We start from the raw sequence: 21,360 nt of genomic DNA, 5'->3' as shown, positions 1-21,360 counted from the left end.
CTCTGCTTAGTGAGAACTCCCGAGACTTAGGTTAAATTGCAGACCAGTCATTTCCCTATGTGAGGGTTTCGGTGGATTCCCTGGCTTTCCTCTCATATCCCAAAGAAATGCAGGTTAGGCCAATTAAAAATTCTAAATGACAGTGTCTCTGTAGGTACTTGAGTGTTTTGACATATTTAAGTTAGTGTTTATATATTACTGAAGTAAGGCTTTCTTGCATTATTAGTACATTTATCAAGGATCACTTTTTTCTTTGTTGCTTATAGGTGGACAACAAGCTGGCCCTATACAGTTCTATATGGAAGCATTGAATCCTTGTGAAGAAGGTGTCTTCCGTCTTCACTGATCTTAGATCTCCAGCCTCTCTCAGCATCCAGGCCATCTAGTGAAGAGTGCCATACCTGTGAACTTCTTATAGAGGGACAAGAAGCTGCTTGCATCAGCTTAAGTTTTCTGGGAGTTCTACATATTTTTTATATTTGGGCAGTGTTAAAAAGTAAACATGGTCATCGGTCAGGCACATCTTAAAGTGCTTTGAATTTTTTACATTGACAGTTGGATCCAAGAAAAGAAGAAAAGACATACAGGCTTTCTGAGCAAAACGTTGCCTGGAAAGATTGAATTGCTACCACCAAGTGATCACACTCTTCAGTTTACCTCTTTAGTGGATTTTATTGTAACGGAAATTCACCAGCTCTGTGTAGGTTGCAATGGCAGGAGTCCAGCCAAAACTGAAGAAAAGATCCAAAGGCCATGGGGAGCCCCAAAGCCCTGTCCTCACCAGCCAACGATATGAAGCAACCTTCTTGTTAGCCAATGTCATTACTGTGGGTGAGTACAATGGAAGTTTAACTCAGTGTTTTTCAGACTGGGCTTGCACTGTGAAGTAGTTTAATTTCAATGATGGAGTTTGGCGCAATCTTCTAAGCATTGGCTGACTAAGGTAAATAAAACACCCTAAATGCTTTGCAGCGGTGCTGATACTGCGGTCCTGTTTGACTGAGGCCTAGCTCAAGCCCTACGTAAGAAATGGATAATCCCTTTGAGCCAAGGCTATGGCACGTTTGCTCATTAACTGACATTAAAAAGTGATGCTCAGCTGATAATGCCCATTTTGCGCCGCAGTCAGAGCCAAGTGTCCTGTAAGCAAGTGCAGTAATTGTTATTGTCTGTGTCTGATTCTTCAACAGCTAAGCTTGTTGAGATTCCGATTTTCTGAACTTGGGGGTGCATTCTGAAATGAAGTCTAATAAATATTTGACTCTTTTTGTCTGATCCTTGAGGGGGCTTGTGTTAAGCCTAATAAAAAGAACACTAAAATAAGAATAGAAATTTACAGGACATATGTGAAAGATAAATAATGATCATAATGATGGCAATGAGGGTGATGTCAAGTTCATATGTATACTGATATGTGGCTCCTGACAGATCATTTGGTGACATTGGTTAGTAGAAAGCAGCCTTGATTACAAAATTGGTTCATGATAAAGTAGAACAGTCAAAATCACTAATAAATGTTGTGATGGGTGTGTGGTTGTTAAGATGTTAACACAGAACAGGATCAGTGTCTAGTGAAACCCTTGGAAGGAAAGGAAAGTGCAGTGTGATGTAAGTCCATCCAAAATTGAAGAAAGGATCAAAAGGCCATGGGGAGCCCCAATGCCTCATTCTAACCAGCCATCAGCATGAAGCAAATCTGCATCCAAGGGCAAAGAGAGAGAGTGAGAGAGAGGTCACAAAGTGTCGGCAAGGAGACAAAGTTTCTTATGGCTGTGAGGAAGCAGCAATTATTGATAGGCTGAATAAAGTGACCAAGACCAAGGAAAACTATCAGCAGGGTAGTCATAACCCTCCATTTTGTTAAGTGAAAACCTGGTCCCTGAAGAGAAATAATGTAAACTTGGTAACCTCTGAAGGCAGAAATCTTTGTCTAGAAGGCTAGTCCCTTAATAGCTACATAGGACTTCTGTGTACAGGTACATCAGGGGACATTAGATGTAGTTGTAACCTGGGGTTCCTGTACTTGAAGAAGAGCTGCATTCTTCAGAAATGTTTTTTCAGCTGTGACTCCAGGAGTAGGCTTTAGGCTGTTTTGAGTCAGCGATGGTCGGAGTCCAGACTTAGTCGGGGGTGGGGGATTTTTGAGCAAGGGCTAACTGATGGTTGGATGAGTCAACAGGCTTGAATAAGAAAGAGAGAGAGAGAGAGACATACAGGGGATGAGAAAGGAATTCTTTGTTTTTACTGGAGAATCGACTAAGTGAGCAAGACCCTCTAACTGTTAGATATCTGTGTTGGCAGTAGGATTTTGGTTTATTTCTTTGTTGTTCATGTCGTCAGTTGTTTTCCCATTGATTGTATAGTGTATGTAATTAATTCACCATTTGTTTTATTCTTTCCCCACTGGGTGTTGAGGGGCACTGTGTGAAAACGCTCGATTATATTGTAATGGCCTGTGTTAGTTCTTAACTTTTGCTTTGGCTATTTTTGGCTGATGTTGGTCTTCTATTTTGGCTTACATTGTACTGTTTTCTTCAGCTGAGTTTTAACAGTATCTTTATAGTAACATTTAGTATTGTTTAATGCTAAAGCCATGAGGTTGGGGTTTCATGCAGAAATGCAATCAAACAAACCTACTTGTCTGTCAATGAGGACATTTACATGCATACACAAGGCAGAAACCTGTTTTTTTACAATCCTCCATATACATGTGCGTGTTCTCCTCTGGCAAACCACCCCACTGTCATAAAACCATGTGAAAAAAAGTTAAACATTATCGGCCACCATGAATCCAAAAAAAAGCATGAAGCCTATGATAATTTTCTTGTGTTTTATAAATGTGTTGAGTCCTTCATGTGCTGTTAAGTAAATAACCTCCAACCCCTTTACATATCTTCAACCTGAGCCAATGATGATTTATAGTATGACCAATGGCCGCTGTGTCACCTGATCACATTGCTGCAGCATATTTGTAGCAAATAGCTGGACTAAAACCAAGTTAACACTTTTATTAATGTGTTTTTCTAATTGGATTGCATGCAGCACAGTCTTTTCTGCTTGGCTGTGTGACTGAGACCTGCAAAGGACTGGCATACCAGCATGTGTCCTTCTTGCCTTACCCCCAGTACTGCTGGGATCATAAAATGCAGGTATTTTTTTCAATAAAATTAACACAGTAATACATTAGGTTACTCGTTACTTTAAAAAGTGATCGAACTATCTAATGCATTTTACTTTTAATGCTATTAGCTATTTCTGAAATATGTAGACAGATTTTTTTCATCCAGGAGAAGGAATGACGCAATTGCCCAATATTTTGCCTCAGGAAATTTATTTTGTGGTTGCTGGATATGTTTGTAAAGCTAGCACATGTGCAGGCAAACAGAGTGCAAAGGGCATGCACAGACTACAACATCCCTAACTATAATCCTGTTAAGGGTTTACATGACCAAATAACTGGCTTACTCTTGAAGAAATATAAATGTGTTCACCGGGTTTCAGAGACCAATTACCCAGTTTCTCTGACAGGAATAAGGGTTTACATGCAGTTTAGAAATAGGGTTCCTGTGAATAACTGGTGTATTCATGTGCAAATAAACACACTGAATGATATTTCAGATGTGCTGAAACAAGAGTGTCAGATTTGAGACATTGGTTTATTATAATCATTTACAATTGGAAAACAAAGTAACTACAAGCATAATGAGAATGGCTTTTGTCCATAGAGAATACACAGGACAATGTGTAATAGAATAGGAATAGGGGCCCGGGAGCTGTGGAAGATGAAATTGGGTGTCAATTTTCATGTACAAAGCTGGCACTGGCAAATTGTCATCTGTAATTATGTTGATTTTCCATTGGCTGTTTCTGATCAGGATCTGTTTCTGCATGCAGTGTTAATCTGATGATCCTGCTATGTACAGACACTTAAATAAAAAGCTGTGATGTGCATTTTGTCACAGAAGCTTCCATAGGTAGTGCATGAGCCACTGACCAATTCACAGAGTAGCATTCTGTATCATAGTGTGTACTCATTGAGGTGTCCCTGCTTAACTTTCTGTCCATAAATTTCAAAAACAGTCCACTCTTATCCCAATTGCATAAATAGGCCTATTAGAGCAGCACAATTGTTTTTCAATCCTTGCTAATTCTCATCTCTACTTAAAAGTTACTTTTTCTGCAGCAAAGCAGATAACTGATGGTGTAAGTTCACAAATGCAGCATGAAGTTTCAAATTAATTGTGAGCTCTTAGGTGAACAGACTTAACCCAACTTTGTAAGTAATAAGCGTATTACTCAGTACTCAGTTGCTTATTCCCACAAATCTATTACACAAAGAGAAAATGGATGAAGCTGACTCCTAAGATCTTTAACTCCAATTATAATCAAAGTAGTATGCAAGTGTGCTGAGGAGTTTTAGCGAATTCTTGTGTTTTGCTGTACTTTAGTGAATTTCTGAATTTTTTATTTTTTTTGCATAGTTTTTATTATTTGAATTTATGTTTTGGAACTTATTTTGCTTGGATTGCCTTGTGCTTTAGGCAAGTCCATTTTTGGTCTTTGGGGCTTCATGGTAATACTGAACATCTTTTGTGCAAATAAAAAAAAAAATTCTATGAAGTTTCTGTGTTTGACTGTTAATTTAGCCAGAGTAGTGGAGGCCTAGGCCCTAGGCCTAGTAGGTAGTATAGGCCCTGCTAGTGGGCTTTTTCGGATGTGCTTTTTTCCAACTTGCTTAGTTTTTTATGCACAAAGTATTAATATTTTACTTTTATATTTATGTTAGTTTATTTTTGGTAATTCCATCACAACACCGTTTTGAATGCTGTGTTCTGTTGACACTGTCAGGTCATTTATGAAAACTTTGCCTTTTGCTGGTTATGTGCTTTGAACATTCATTACATGTGACATTATCATATCTTTGACATTTTAGATGGTGGTGTGCTTCACAGGTATTTCAAACTTATGTCACAAAGGAAAAAATTACTTGCTAAAAAAGAAAAACAATGATCAATTTAACATGTATTTAGAGATTTTGACCTTGTTTTAATTTCTTTACTTTTGTTTTTAGTTGTGCTTTGGGCATTTTAGTTTCTGAGTTTTTGAATTTAGAACCTTTGACCATGCTTCTCGATTTAGGGGTAAGGCTCACTGTGATGCTAGACCTCAAGAAGTCCAAATACAAATGCCAACAGACAAATCCAATAACAAAGCAAAAAATAAAAATAAAAATAAATTCTGAAAAAAAAAGTACTTGTAATAAGACTCCGACTTAATTGTCGAATTTTGCTTCTGACTGGAATGAATAGCCAGAAGAAGGAGCCAGGAGTCACAACATGAAGGTGGCCCCACCTCCTGGGGCTCCACCCACAATACACAGGGTAATGGAGACACATTTACAGGGTTCAGAACAAAAATAATAATTAAAACTAACAGAAAAAATATAAAACATTAAAAACAATAATAGGAATCTTTTCAAACAATTTGTTTTTACTTTCGGCCTTTAAACTTGTTTTTAAACTCAGAGTTAAGTGTTTTGATCTGAGTCAGCTTCTGTACTCTTTGGAACTGCTGTTAAAGTATTTTCTGTTGCTTCTTTTAACAACTCCATATCAGTTTAGTTTATTAGACTGAACTCGACACTGCACGTGGAAAGATGAGCTCTTTATAACCTCAAATTAATCTATAATTGTTCACAAAGCAATCTTAACTCTCTTATACAACACGCCATTTTACAGTCCCATTTTAATGTTGATGGTCAATATTTTGTGAATGTACACGAAAACATCAGCAGCGTAACTCCCAAGAAATTCAAGAAGTCTTTTGGAGACATTTAGCTCTTTTAGGGGAAATTGTTTATACAAAGAAAACTACTGCACTACTTCCCATCTAGTTGGTGACAGAATAGCTAACACGTTCATGCTTTTACTTTATGAATAAACTGGCTGTGTTACTTGGCTTCACCTGGGATTATTTTGTAAAACAATGGGCCTCGGTTATAGTGCCATCGGTTAATCTTGTGTATTGGAAGTACTATGTAACCAAGTAAATACTCTTCTGCACAAGGGCTAATATTATTGGTAGGCAGTGTGATGTAGTAGCATTGGACCTAGGACTTTAAACTCTGAGGTTGTAGGTTCTAATCCTGGCACTGGCAGTGTGTTACCATGAGCAAGCCACTTCACCTTGCCTGTACTCCAAGCGGAAAAACAAAAGATATTAACCAATATAATAATATCTCAAATGTTGTTAGTCACCTTTGATGACGAAGGCAGTTAACTAATAAATAATATTATTAAATCACCGGAGCTGCTTAACATGTTATATACACATGTCCATGAGTAAAACATTCCTACATTTGATCAATTCCTACTTTTCCTAGTGACTTGACTTTTATTGATGGTCACTGCAAATCACAATTTTATAGAAAAGCGTATTCTTTTAAATTGAAACAGGTAATCAGTAGGAATACTGTGAAAATAAGGTATATATTACAGGTTTAGTAGGCTTCATCTGAAATTCCAAACTCTGAATCTTCTTTAGCGGTAATATGATGCCACAAGTTGAAAATTCCACACTGGGGGTCTCTTTTATTACATTTTGCTGAGATTTGAGTGTGAGAATATGCATACTGTGAGATGTTTGAGTTCTTTTGAGGTCCTTCCCAACAGTGTTACCCACCGAAATGAGGTTGACATGTCTGTCAAATGTTGCTTGTCCATTGCCAAGGAAACCACGGGTTTGTGCCACCACCAAAGCAACTGCAAGTTTGCAGCCTCCCCATGTAACACATCTTTCATCTGATGGTTGATGCGGGGAACATTCTAACCCTGTCTAATCCTGTCACTGCTGGTATACTGTGCCTGTGTGCATTGAAGTGGTAGCAGGTACAAAAAGGCAAAAAAGTTTTTCAGCGCAAATATGCAGCATTTTCCCTCTAAAAAGGGAACTAAAATATAGTGTGTATGTCATATTCATCACTTTTGAAATTAGACACAATAATAATGGCTAGGGGGTATTTATACACGTGAGTCTCATTTAGCTTGTTTGGCTGAATTTCCCTACTTATGTATATTCAATTATTCCAAAATCTGAAAAATCTCCAAAATCCAAAATGCCTGGGACCAGAAGTATTTTGGATTAGGGATACTCCATCTGCATTGTGATTAGTAGATGTTTATAATTTTAATTTGTTTTGCGTTGCTCATTCAGGCATTTCTTTTTGTGTTTTTCGTCACCTGTATGGGGTCCCCTTTTAAAATCCGTATATATGAATGTAAATATAAACAATTTCAGAAGGCAGAGTGGGGGTTCTTTCAAAGTCCATATATGTGAATGTATATTACGATAGAATAATTTTGTGAGGGACATGTTAAGCTGATGCTATTTGTCCATGCCTATCTTGGATTGGAGAATACCACTTCTGCCTTTACCTCTTTCTCACTTCGTGTTTGTTTAAAGTGAAGCTACATCTACACACACAACCACATTGTCTGGCACCCTCACTAGAGCTTTATAGCGCACTTGCTAATCATTGAACTTTGTATTTTTGTTGAGTTTTGTTGAACTTTCTCCTTGCATTTCAGACCTTACTGTATATGCCAAACGTGATCATGTCTCTCTTTTCATGTCCAGGACACCACCCCTTCTTCAGTCATCCATCCAACCTATTGGTTAGTGGTGCTGGTGGCTTGGCCCATCAGTCACTTCTGCTCTGTTCTTCATTTGCATAAAGCCCACTCTCTGCAAAACAAAGAACATGTACATTAGCATAATATTTATAAATATCGACAAATAAAAAATTTATCAACAAAAAAACACAGGTTGGCTAATTTTTGTTTCTATAACTTTACCAAACTTCAATCAAATTGGTCAGTGCATTTTTGGGGTTTTAAGATAATTAGTTTTTCTATTATGAAAGGGGAGATTACCAAGAAATATAGATATATTCTTAGTGGATGCTCACTGCCCCAGATGTTCAATCTGGCCAGATTTCAGTTTTTTATCTAAATGGTAAATAGTGTTTCTGTTAATTAATGAGTAAGTGAGTGAGTCAACTTTGTGTTATATGTATATAGATGTAATCTGTTTTAGGATTATGAGAAGCTGTAGCCTGTCCTGGCAGCAAAAAGCATAGGGGAGGAGGAGACACCATTTTGTTACAGGATGCACTCATTTTAGGAAGTAGTTGGGGTTATCACCCCTGCAAACTACTTTTGCCTTTTGCCTGAATTGTCTTTACCCCCTCAGTGTCTGCTACCATGCAGAAATAATTGGGCAGCTGTCATGTGGGGGAGAAGGGCAAGTGACATGAAAGAGTGAACTTGGCATAGGCACTGTGCTCCACCATTATGCAGTCGGTCTTTTTCAAAGCCTCTAGTCCTGCTCAATTCTGTGATGTTTTAATATTCAGTGTTTTGAACCTTTTGCATACCCCTTTTAGATTGTGCTGGTCTCTGATGTTTTGAATCCTTTGACTGAACCATGAATTTGCTTTTGCCCTTTGATCTCTGCTTGTTGTTTCAACCATGCTGTAAACTGGATTTGTTAATTACATATCGCCCAAATCAACCATCTGTCATTCTTGTTTTCATGTTAGCTCATTTTGATCTGCACCCCAACCTCAGTTTGTATTGCTAGCACTTGATTTTTACTGCAGTAAGGATGCCACTAAGGGACTGCAATGTGCACTTCCCTGCCGTTTTGAGTATATTTGGTTCCTCTCACACACACAGTCACTCACTCACACCCGAGAAGTTCAGAATCACCAAATAACACAATACGCATCTTTGGAATGTAAAAACCCTTGCAGAAACAGAAGGAAGTTGAGCAGTGACCAAAATAAGAACAGAGTTCAGTCTGAATGACCTTAGAGTTGGCATTAACAATTGCTTCACCATAACATCCCACATGTTATACAGTGCATGTGTTATTCACGTTAAAGTTCTATAACTATCTATAACGTATGCAATTCCATACAAACAGAATGACACATCAAAATGAAAAAAAAATCGGGTTCCAACCAGGAAGCCCATATATTATGGTTACAAGAATAAAAATAAATGAATGAGAAAATGGTGTTTTCAGATTTGAGTTCAATATGGAACTAGTGAAAATGGTAGAGCGTCCAGTTTTCAGCCCTCCGGACGGACAGGGATGCGTCCAGGTGGGCAGACACTGGAAGTGATCTCAGTTATGTCATTGCTGTCAATCATCCAGTCTGCAGAGAAGAAAAGAGGGATGCTTAAAAAACAGTGCCAACCCTTGGTAAGGATGTATAATTACTGTCACTAGAGCCTTTCACCTGTCCCGCGCATACATGCATGTGACTGAAGCAAAGGCACTAGTCCATCAAACCCCTCCAAGTCCACTTAAGTCACTAGACTTCACTATTTTGTAAACACCAGGACCAAAATTAAATACATTTACATGCTTATTAAATTATTAATTAGCATGCTGATTAAAATGAAAGATACATTTTAGCAGGTTGAATTGGGATTGACATTACCTTGGAAACCACCACGTTCAGGAGGAGTGCCACATTTCTGGTTGTATTGAGATAATTCAGGAATTTTTAAAGCCACATGACTTGCTGAGGTGGATGAATGCGGCCAGTTTACAAAAAGCAAGAAAAAAAAATGTTCACCTATACTGCTGTACTAATTGTGTTCACAAAAGTGAGACCTGAGCACAAATAGAAGGCTGGTTGTAATGTTAAATTTGGTGCATAATTAAATTAGCAAGTGATGAAGTTTTTATTATCCTTTAATTTAAGCGGCGTCAGTGAACCACCCCTCTCTCGGGCAGTTTAGCAGCTATAATGGGAGAAACAGTAGACAAGTTGAAATGTATTGAAACCAACGTTTATGTAAAAACATTAATTATTTGCCACAGAAATTGAGTTGGAACAATGAACTCACTGCGTACATACCTTACATAAGCATTAGTGTCGATGGGGAGAGGTGAAGCGTGTCTGTGTGACACCTCTGAATTAATAAGTGCTCCTCTTGGAAACATCGCCACTTGATTAAATTATTCACAAATGGCTTTCCTTTTTCAAAAGAGCTTCATCATAGCCTTTATTGTACTTTATTTTCATCTCCTTGAAAAATTAATCTAAGGTGAGGAAGTCATTTACGCTTTATCTCTTAGGCATATCTTTCAGAAATAGTAATTAGGCTGATCATTTTTTAGCCTGTTTCCAGTTCTAGTTTGTTGTAAAAGCAGCTCATCTTCAAAAACATGAGGACACAGAGTTCAAGCGGGATATTGTAGGGTTGTTGGATTGCCTCAGCAATCCTTCACTTGTGCACAGGCTTTGGTACCCAACATCTTTTTTATACAACCCCAAGCAGAATACCATTTGCTCACAATAATTAATGATAATTTAGTGCAGCACTTACTACTTTTGCAAATAGAAGCCTGTGGTCTAATGCCTCACCCAGTTAATGTCCTTGTAGTATTGGTACCTTGTCCCTGTGCCACATGGGTTTTCTCCCATATGCTATAGACATGTGTGTTAAGTTGAAAGGCATTTTTATACTGGTGTGCATAAGTGGAATCTATGATAATCAGTGGCAATGTGTGTGACTGTATAGCTTTGTGTGTTCCTTATTTAGTCATTGATCATATGAGATCTAGATGTTGCTGAACTCATAATTTCCATCCAGTATTTCATATAATGCTGTACTACTGTTGCAAAATGAATATTTATTTCATGCAAGTTTATCATTTCTGTAGTCTTATAAACTGGTTGGCAATTGCATACACCGATCAACCACAACATTAAAATTGCCTACCTAATATTGTGTAGGTCCTCCTTGTGCCACCAAAACTGCTCTGATTCATTCAGGCATGAACTCCACAATACCTCTGAAGGTGTTCTGTGGTGTCTGGCAAGACATTAGCAGTATATTCTGTAAATCCTGTAAGTTTCGAGGTGGGGCCTCTCAGAATCACATTTGTTTTTCCATGATAGATACTCAATTAAATTGTGATCTGGGGAATTGGGAGGCCAAGTCAACACTTTAAAGTCTATGTCATGTTCCTCAAACCACTCCTGAACATTTTTTGCAGTGTGGTAGGGCACATTATCCTGCTATCCTGCATTAAGAGGCTACTGCTGTCAGGGAATAACATTGCCATGAAGGGGTGTACGTGGTCTGCGACTACCTTTAGGTAGGTGGTACATGTCAAAAGCACATTCACATGAATTCCAGGACCAAAGGTTTACCAGCAGAAAATTACACAGAGTATCACACTGCCTCTGCTGGCTTTCCTTCTTCCCATAGTGCATACTGCTGTCATCTCTTCTCCATGTAAACAATGCAACCCCATCTGATCATTCACATGATCTACAAAAAAACATGATTCATCAGACCAGGCCACCTTCTTCCATTGCTCTAATTTGCAGTTCTGACACTCACATGCCCATTGTAGCAGCTTTTGGAGGTGGATAATGGTCAACATGGGCACTCTGTTCGATCTGAGGCTATGCAACAAATGGCGATGCACTGTGTGTTATGGCCAGCATTCTGTTTTTCAGCAATTTGGGCTACAGTAGCTCTACGGTGGGATCAATCCAGATGGGCTAGCCTTCTCCCCCCACATGCATCAGTGAACCTTAAATGCAGATTGACCCTATTGCTGATTCATTGGTTGTCCTTCCTTGGACCACGTTTGGTAGGTACTAATTACTACATACACCCCACCAGATCTGGCATTTTGGAGATGTTCTGACCCAGTCGTCTCACCATCACAATTTGGCAAATGTTAAAGTCCTTATGCTTGCTCATTTTTCTTGCTTCCAACACATCACCATCAAGAACTGACTGTTCACTTACTGCATAATATATCACACCCCTTGACAGGTGCCATTATAATAAGATCATCATTGTTATTCACATCTCCTCTCAATGGCTTTCATGTTACAGCTAATCAGTGTATATGTTTCAATATGACATTTTCTTTTGACTTTAGGTTCTGGAATGGTGTGGGATAAGGGTGTTTCTAATCTTTCTTATGAAACTAAAGCTTTGTGCATATAGATAGAGTTTGAGTTGTAACCATACATGTAGTCTGACAAAAATATATGAATAGAGGATATATAGAGACACTTGAAAGGTCCTGTGTTTCTTCTCGACCACTCAGTTCTGCTGATGAAAGATGTCTGGTGATGCCATCTCTGCATGGCACAAAATCTCAATCCACACTCTTTTCATGTGTAGCTCCTAGCTGACGGAACAAGCTGCCCACCTTCATTGCAAATTCTGACTCCCTGAATGTGTTTAAGAAGACTCTCTTGCTAGGTGAATTTCTGTCTAACTGATATCAGCTATTAGGTTTCTATAACATATGTATTGTGACTCACTTATATTTTGTCTTGAGTTTTTCACTCATAATGATCCACTTTGTAACCTTTGCTTGTAACATTTGATCCCAAACTGTCACAGAGACTGCTGTTTACTTGATTATGTTGACCTCTTTTGTATCTCTTTAAATAAAAGTGTCTGCTAAGCAAATACATGTACATGGTAGAAAAATGGATAAAAAGGTAAAGTACAAATGAACTTGATAACATGACCTCAATTTCTCTTGTCAAAGTTCCTCCTAATTTATCAGTATCTAACTGGCTGTCCAGAAAACACATTGTTAAAATCCCTACAGACAGCCTGATAACAAAGGTGGTAGAGAAGCTTGACTGGAGAGATGGAGAGGAGATGGATAAAACCTTGAAAATGCCAACCTGGTCATTTGTATCTCTGGGACCTGAGCCCTACAACACTCAAAATAAGTGAGATCTGGGTAGCTCTCAAACAATTTGTGGTGCCTTGGAGTCTTGCAAATCCTACACACAAATTATCTCTTAAAATGTTAAAGTAATCCTTTACAGCAGGGGTGTCACATTCCAGGCCTGGTGGGCCGTAGTGGCTGCAGGTTTTCATTCTGACCCTTTTCCTAATCAGCGAGCAGTTTTCACTGCTAATTAACTCCTTTTCTCTTCATTCTAATAGCCCTGTTTTTAAACATTCAGTCCTCTGAATTGATTTATTTCTTTATTAAATGGCAGCCAAACAAAAATGAGACGTGAAACAAGCCAACAGTTGACCAGCTAAATTGGGGCTACAAACTCCAAACAGTTTCTTAATGAGAAGCTGATTCTTGCTGTTAATTAAGCCCGTTATTGAATATCATGACTTGTTGCTGCTCTCATTCTGCCACAGCAGACATTTACAAAACTGCTGATTTTCTGTTTTTTCTAAGAACACTGTCAAACTGTTTTGGTGACCTGAGAGATCAACCTTACTGAGACGTTCACCTTTCTTTATTTTCAGATATTGTGTGATGGGCATAGGTGAGCTGGTCATGTGGTGGCTTGTTTTGTGTCTCATTATTGTTTGCTTACTAATTAAGAAAAAAAAAAAACAACTAAGGGGCCTGAGTCAAGTTAATTAAAACAAAAGAAGTTAATTAGCAGCAAAAACTGATCACTAATTAAAAAGATGGTTAAAATGAAAACCTGAAGCCACTGCGGCCCTCCAGGACTGGAGTTTGACACCCTTGCTTTACAGCGTATCCTTTAAAATGTTTATATGTAAAGAGTATTTACATATACATTTGAAGTTGTAAGTGCCAGAAAAGAAGGACAGGCATCCTGGCTGGTGTTAAGGTTGTTATGGAAGGAGCAGGCGAATGGGCTCACCAGGAGCAGATCATTCACCCACATGGCAGGTGGCAGTGTCCCTCCAAGCTAAACTCGATCAGAACATGCACAGGGTGGCATTGGGCTTGGAGTCTGGAAATGCATTCCTGTCACAGTCTTTGGGAACCACCAGAAGGAGCTGCCAGGGGAGGACTGCCCTGGTTTCCACACAACCCGGAAATGCTCTGGATGACCTGGATGGGAGACTGGAAGCAGTTCCTGGGTCTGGTTTTAAAGGAAGCCTGCTGCCTCACGTGTACTGAGTCAGAGTAAGGGAAGCTGCAGGCGGCACTAAATGTGGAAGAGAAGGAGGAAGAAATGATGATTTATTGTATTGATTTATTGTGACTTTGTGGCTTATTGTTGAAGTATTCATTGGAAGGTGCTCTGTTGAATTAAAGCCATTTATTTTATTCATATATTGTGGGGTGTATTGCTGTAACCCCTTGTGGTTACAAGTGTTAATTTAGCGTGTTGATTTTGTTGGGCAGAAAGGTCTTTTGGGAAGAATGAGGCCAAACATCTTCTTCTTCTTCTTTCGGCTGCTCCCGTTAGTGGTTGCTACAGCAGATCATCCTTTTCCATCTCTTCCCGTCTTCTGCATCTTGTTCTGTTACACTCATCACCTGCATGTCCTCTCTCACCACATCCATAAACCTTCTCTTAGGCCTTTCTTTTTCTCTTCCCTTGCAGCTCTAACCATAATAACATAAAATAGAAAAAGAAATTGAAAATTGTGTAGGTGTTGTCTATCTGGATCAATCCAAGATGCTGATGTCTTTGATTTTCTTCCATGATGTGAGAGGTCTTCTAAGCCCTTCTCAAGTTTGCTTTCCAAACACAGCTAAGGTTTTAAAAAGGAAGCTGATCATTACAAGTCACATGGGTTTCTAGAACTTGACTATAAAAAGTCACATAGATGCTTTCATGATGCATTTACTCCTCACCAACATCATGTCATGTCAGATTACAACCTGCTTAATCCAGACCAAGGTCACTGGATGGTGGGTCTGGAGCCAATCCCAACTAGCACAGGGTACAAGGCAGGAGAAAACCCTAGACAGTGCACTAGTCCATTAAATGGTGAGCTAACACACACCAACACACCAAACACATACTATTGCCAATTTAGCATCGCCAGTTCACATAACCTGCCTGTCTTTGGACAGTGGAAGGAAACCAGAGCACCCGGTGAAAAACCCATGCAGACATGGGGAGAACATGCAAACTCCACGCAAAAAGGACATGGGATGCAAACCTAGTTTCCTTACTGCGAGGCAGAAGTGCAAACATTGCACCACCATGCCACCCTGACTACCTCATGTACTTTTAAAATGCTAGCAAGTTTTCAGCCTGTTGGCTGTTTGTTGGTTATTATAAGAAATCTGAGACAGTTGTCAGACAGTCAGACTGAACAGTAAGAATAAGTCAACGACATTTAATACTAAATACAGAGATACAATCTCTCAGTAGCACACTAAGCCAAAGAAAGACTGGAAGAGAAAAAGCATAGCTTTAGGAAGCCTATAACAAATCCTACTCCACAACATGAAAATGTCTCATGAAATCAGGTTAAAGGAAGTTAGTTTTTCCCTTTTTTTCAAAAATACAACTGAAATAAGGGTAACTCAACAGTATGCAGCAATACTCTGGGCTTGGAATTTCTGGATGAAGTGGAATAGGAATTGGTGTTTAAATTAAGTGTATTATTATGATTATTATTATTATTATCATTATTATTATTAATATGCATTCCTCCGGGTACTCCGGTTTTCTCCCACATTCCGAAGACATGCAGGTTAGGTGCATTGGCGATCCTAAATTGTCCCTAGTGTGTGCTTGGTGTGTGTGTGTGTGTGCGTGTGCCCTGCGTTGGGCTGGTGCCCTGTCCGGAGTTTGTTTCCTGCCTTGCGCCCTGTCTTGGCTGGGATTGGCTCCAGCAGACCCCCGTGACCCTGTAGTTCGGATATAGTGGGTTGGATAATGGATGGATGGATGGGTGGATATTAATATGCATATTTTCCCTTTTCTTAAGGGTATGTTTTCCTTTCTTAGTCAAGGTAACTGCTGGTAATTCTAACTTGTGTCTTTTCCACTACAGGTTATTGTCTCTCTACAGATCTATCTAGTAGAATGCAGCCACTGAAATAGATGGAAGGATATTAAAATGAAAAAATAGGCAGACCGAGGACTGCAAATTAATTTAACAATATAAGCATATGCAGCATTTTACTAAACACCTTAGTCAATACAGGAGTCTGGCCAAATTTATACACATGCTTTTACAATGCTATTTATTATGGACTAATTTAAAGTGTTGGTGTTTTTTTGACTTGTTTTGTTGGAGAGTGGATAGAAAATATTTGTTTTTAAATTTAATATTACATTTTTTATGTTTTCTTGATCAGGGCTTGATGATGTCATCTAATGTTGGATCTTCCTATTTGGCCAGGTTTTACGGATGCTGCCCTGTAGCAATGCTGTAGTGAGTGCACGCCAGACTTTATAAAGGTGTGGGGCTGTGCAAGCTCGTCTGCCTGAATTTCATCTTAAACTAATAGAAAGATGATTTTGCTAATAAGAATAAAAGCTTTGCTTAGAACTTTAGATTTTGATTTAAGTAGTCTTTTGATCATGCTTCTTGTTTTAGCCTGCTTGCAAAAGTACACATAAACCACTGATCCTAGGTAGTCTTTTGATTTCTATTTGTGGTTTCCATCTTCAAAATTTCCAATCATTTCTAAAAATTAAACAAAAAATTCTCTACATTTAAATGAAATCTCGCAGGTTTTATAAGGGCAATTGCTAGGTATGCCATGCTGTTTATGCCAGCCCAATTATAGACTCCCAGCCACTTCATGTGCACATCTTTGGGATATGGAAGGTATCCAGAATATTGAGAGAAGCCCACATCTACATGGGGTGTACACAGACATTCTATATAGGCAGTGATCAGGCTGAGATTTAGAACCAAGGCCTCTGATATGAGATGTGAGAAGACATTGCTAGCTACTGTGCTACTCCAAGACAAACCACTGTTTTTAAATAATCCCAGTCAAGTGGTAAAATGAAGCAGTGGCATTTTTTGAAGAACTGTGTGCTTCCTCTGGTTAGCACATATTGAAAGTGTCAAGGTAGGCATCCTGAGCGAGAGAGAGGGAGTGTTGAGATCAATGTCTGGAGCGCGTGCCGCAGATAAAACAGCACATACAACATCACTAATGGCCTACATCTGCTACTCTTAATCACATTTTAAAGGCTGGCCTTCAAGATAACAAAAGAGTTCATTTCCTTCCACACTGATACATGCCAGATTCATCCTTATTGTCATTGTACTTGAATAATGAAGCACAGACGGCACAATGGCTCCAGTTATCAGATTATTGAAACTGGCACAGCTTGTGCACTGACGTGTGTGCAGTAAAGTTCAGAGTGCAGGATAATTAACTAAGAGACGGTTTACCCAACGGATCAGAGAGCAAGGGTTTAAGACTCAATAGCTTCCGTTTTTGAGCTATCTTTGGCAATGTCCACCATTGTGAGTTTCCAAACAATTTAGCCAATTCATTTCTTAAAAATGTAGCAAGTATGATAATATTAAGTTTGCCACACCCAAACAAGCAAACAATGCAAAGATTATACCCCTCCCCATAAATCCAATTTACCATCCATTTTCTGAATTCACTTACATAATGATAACATTGGAGGAGCAAGTCCAGCACAAGCTACACTCACACATGTACTGGCTCAATATAGAGCAACCCTTAGCATGTTTTTGGAAAGTTAAAAGAAAATTAGACTGTCCAAAGAAAAGCCAGTGGAATATGCATATACTGTATTGAATGCTATTAGCCTGCCATTTAAATCCAGCCTTCTAGACCTGTGATGTTCCAGGACTAAACACTGTGCCACCAAAACACTATAAATAGATTTACATGGATCATCCACAACTTTAAAACAAGTAGCAGATGAAATAAGTAACATTGATTATCTCATTACAATGGCATCTGTCAAGGGGTGGCATGTATTAGGCAGCAAGTGAATAGTCAGTTCTTGATGGTGATGTGTTGGAAACAGGAAAAATGGGCAAGCATAAGGACTTTAACATTTGCCGATTTTGTGATGGTGAGACGACTAGGTCAGAGCTTCTCCAAAATGATAGATCTGGTGGGATGTTCCCGGTTTACAGTAGTTAGTACCTACCAAAAGTGGTCCAAGGAAGGACAACCAGCGACAAGGTCATAGGTGTCCAAGGAACATTGATGCACATGTGGAGCAAAGGCTAAGCCATCTGGTCTGATTTCATGCAAGAGCTACTGTAGCACAAACTGTTAGTGATCTTAATGCTGGCCATTAGCTAAAGGTGTCAGAACACACAGTGCCTCACAGCTTGCTGTGTATTGGGCTGTGTAGCAACAGGCTGGTCATACTGATCAATGTCCATCACCAAAAGTGCCTAAAGTAAGCACGTGAGCATCAAAACTGGACCATGTAGCAATGGAAGAAGGTGGTCTGCTCTGAAGAATCATGTTTTCTTTTAGATCATTTGGATAGTCAGATGCATGTGTGTCATTTGCCTGGGGAAGAAATGGCTACAAGATGTACTATGGGAAGAAGGCAAACTTTTGGAAGCAGTATGATGCATTGGAGGATGTTCTGCTGGGAGAACTTGTGTCCTGGCATTCATGTCGATGTTACTTTGACATGTACCACCTACCTAAATCACATATACCCATTCATGGAAATGGTATTCCCTGATGGCAGTGGCACCTTTCAGCAGGATAATGCTGCATGCCACAATGCAAAAAGTTCCCCAGATCTCAATCCAATCGGGCTTCTGTGAGATATGCTAAAAAAACAAGTCTTACAGCTTACAGGACTTAAAGAATCTGCTGCTAACGCCTTGGTGCCAAATATCACAAGACACCTACAGAGTTCTTGTGGAGTCCATGTCTCAATGGGTCAGAGATGTATTGGTTGCATGATAGGGTCCTACACAATATTAGGCAGGTGGTTTTAATGGTGTATATCCAATATCATAACAGTAGAGGGCAATCTCAGACTGAGCCACCCACCTGCCCACTGATGAAAGTACTACACCAGCACCCTTTTCTTCTTCATGCAATCCCTTCCTTAAGACGGAAGAGACTAACTCAAAAGCCAATGTGTTAAAGGATAATGTCACTCCCAGAATTAATGGAATTAACTCCAGGAATAACAGAAGCCTGAGGAAAACAGATTCTTGTGTGTGTGCCACAGTGGCTAAGAGGTGGACAATACACCCTAATGCCTCTGAACAGATGTTTGACCCTGCAGGTCTGTAAAGGGCTAGAGATTTAAATGTGGCTTTGAAATGCTCTGGTACCCACTATTCAAGGCAATTTTCTTTTATTGTATTTATAATTGTAATAATCAAAGAATCCATGAGAGGGCAGTAGTAATAAAGAATTATGGTAAAAGTAGTGAGCTTGTGAAGAAGGTGATGCTAAACAATTGCACCAATTGACTTGCCTTTTTTGGTATTAACATTTTCAAGTTCAAATGCAGGAGAAGCTTCATTGTAATAGATAGATAGATAGATAGATACTTTATTAAATTTACATACTCCAGCAGCAGCATACTGATAAAAAATAATATTAAATTAAAGAGTGATAAAAATGCAGGTATAACAGACAATAACTTTGCATAATGTTAACATTTACCACCTGAACTGAACTGAACTGAAGAGTCGCATAGTGTAGGGGAGAAACGATCTCCTCAGTCTGTCAGTGGAGCAGGACGGTGACAGCAGTCTGTTGCTGAAGCTGCTCCTCTGTCTGGAGATGATACTGTTCAGTGGATGCAGTGGATTCTCCATGATTGACAGGAGCCTGCTCAGTGCCCATCGCTCTGCCACGGATGTCAAACTGTCCAGCTCCGTGCCTACAATAGAGCCTGCCTTCCTCACCAGTTTGTCCAGGCGTGAGGCGTCCCTCTTCTTTATGCTGCCTCCCCTACATACCACCGCGTAGAAGAAGGTGGATTAACAAAAACGTTCATTAGGATTGATGATGCTTCTGGGTTTGAGAAGGCAGAGCAGTGGTGCAGGACTCATCACCCAGCCTTTTCACTGTTTTTGCAAACTGTGTCTCAGTTTTAAAAGAAATAAAATGGAGCTTGCTATACACGTAAGTGATAATTATATCATGAGGCACAGACACTAGCCTTCTGACAGCAGACACAAATGACGCTGTTTTCCTGTTGGCTACCCTTCGAGCTGTTACTATACCTTTTTGTTGACAGCTGCCTGTTTAATTCCAGACTACCTTTTTCTTTTCTTCGATGTCCCATCCCTCCCCTCCACCCCCATGTGTTGAAACAATGAAATCCACTGGGAGCAAGGTAAACATCTGCAGTCCCAACATTTTTAAAACAGACACTTCATTCAGACTGCATCCCGATGATACATTCCTTGGCAGGTCTCGACTGGTTCAAGAGGGCAGAAAGCCGCATTTACATTACCTTTCCACGAGGCTTGCTTGAAAGATTTGGAGAAATCATTGCCAGTCAGCATATTGGATATAAATTAAATTAGGGAGCTGGAAAATGATGGCAGCTTAACCGACATGCTGGGAGGTGTATAAGAAGCCTCTAGAAGGGATGATAAACGGCTTTTTCTTTGATTTCCACAGGGTAATAATAGGTGCAATTTCTGTTGAAAATTTGTTTCTGTTACAATCCCTACATACAGTTTTATTTATGGCAAAGTTGTTCAGATAAAGTCAAAATTTATATGTTAATTTTTATGTATGTGTCAGAATGTGAACAAATCATCCAATCCAAAAAATACTTGGCACAGTGTTTAGCATTTTAAAATGTTGGAAGTCACTCAACCTGATTTTCCTCTACAAAGATAATCATTTTTGCACACATTACCCCTGCAGTGTTTAAAAACTGAATGTCACAGTTTTATGTAGTGAAAATCATGCACTGGATGCGTGAGATTTTTTTAACTGCTATGCTTTATTATTTTATAGAAAAAAATCATAAATAAATCAGGGTGGCAGGTGACTAGGGTTCACATCCTAGGTCTTCCTTGCGTGGAGTTTGCATGTTCTCCCCATGACTGTGTGGGTTTCCCCCTGGTGCTCCTGTTTCCTCCCACAGTCCAAAGAGCTAAATTGGCTCTTGTGTGTCTTTGCCCTGTAATAGACTGGCACTCTGTCCTAGTTTTGTTCCAACCTTGCTAGCAGGAATAGGCTCTGTCCTCCCTGTGACCCTGGTCTGGATTAAGTGGGTTAGAAAATGACATGACCTATGAATAAATAATATTATCAGAGATGGTAAATTTAAAATATTATGGAACATGTTGATGTATTTACATGGGATGCTAGCGGACTGCAATATTATGCTATTGTATATCCACCATCACTAATTCCAGTGCTGAATCTGCCACCTTAAGGATCCAACCTTCAGTTTAATTCTGGAGCAGAATGTCCCCAGATCCGTCTGTGATGTTCAATCAGCCAGACCACTAACATCTGCTTTTACTTTCTTGTAAATGTGTAATTACTTTAGATCTTATATCCTGTATTTAATTATCTCAAAATGTCATCCATTCTGTCGCTATGTTCTGCTGTCTTTTGATTCTTACTGTCAACTTACTCTTATGTACATTC

The 21,360-nt window shown here is 39.2% G+C and overlaps 1 protein-coding gene across 4 annotated transcripts in view; it reads left to right on the top strand.

The window, feature by feature from the left end:
• The window catches only part of plch2a (phospholipase C, eta 2a), a 537,474-nt gene that overhangs the window by 58,339 nt on the left and 457,775 nt on the right, over positions 1 to 21,360 (top strand). For all 4 annotated transcript variants that reach the window (XM_039756057.1, XM_039756056.1, XM_039756058.1 and 1 more), the window contains exon 2: positions 267 to 831. In XM_039756057.1, the coding sequence (XP_039611991.1) occupies positions 711 to 831 (121 nt within the window). In that variant the 5' untranslated portion in view covers positions 267 to 710. The remainder of the gene's footprint in view (positions 1 to 266; positions 832 to 21,360) is intronic.

The sequence above is a fragment of the Polypterus senegalus genome, chromosome 6 (assembly GCF_016835505.1).
Source record: "Polypterus senegalus isolate Bchr_013 chromosome 6, ASM1683550v1, whole genome shotgun sequence".
NCBI lineage: Eukaryota > Metazoa > Chordata > Cladistia > Polypteriformes > Polypteridae > Polypterus > Polypterus senegalus.
This window is presented reverse-complemented; position numbering and strand designations above follow the sequence as displayed.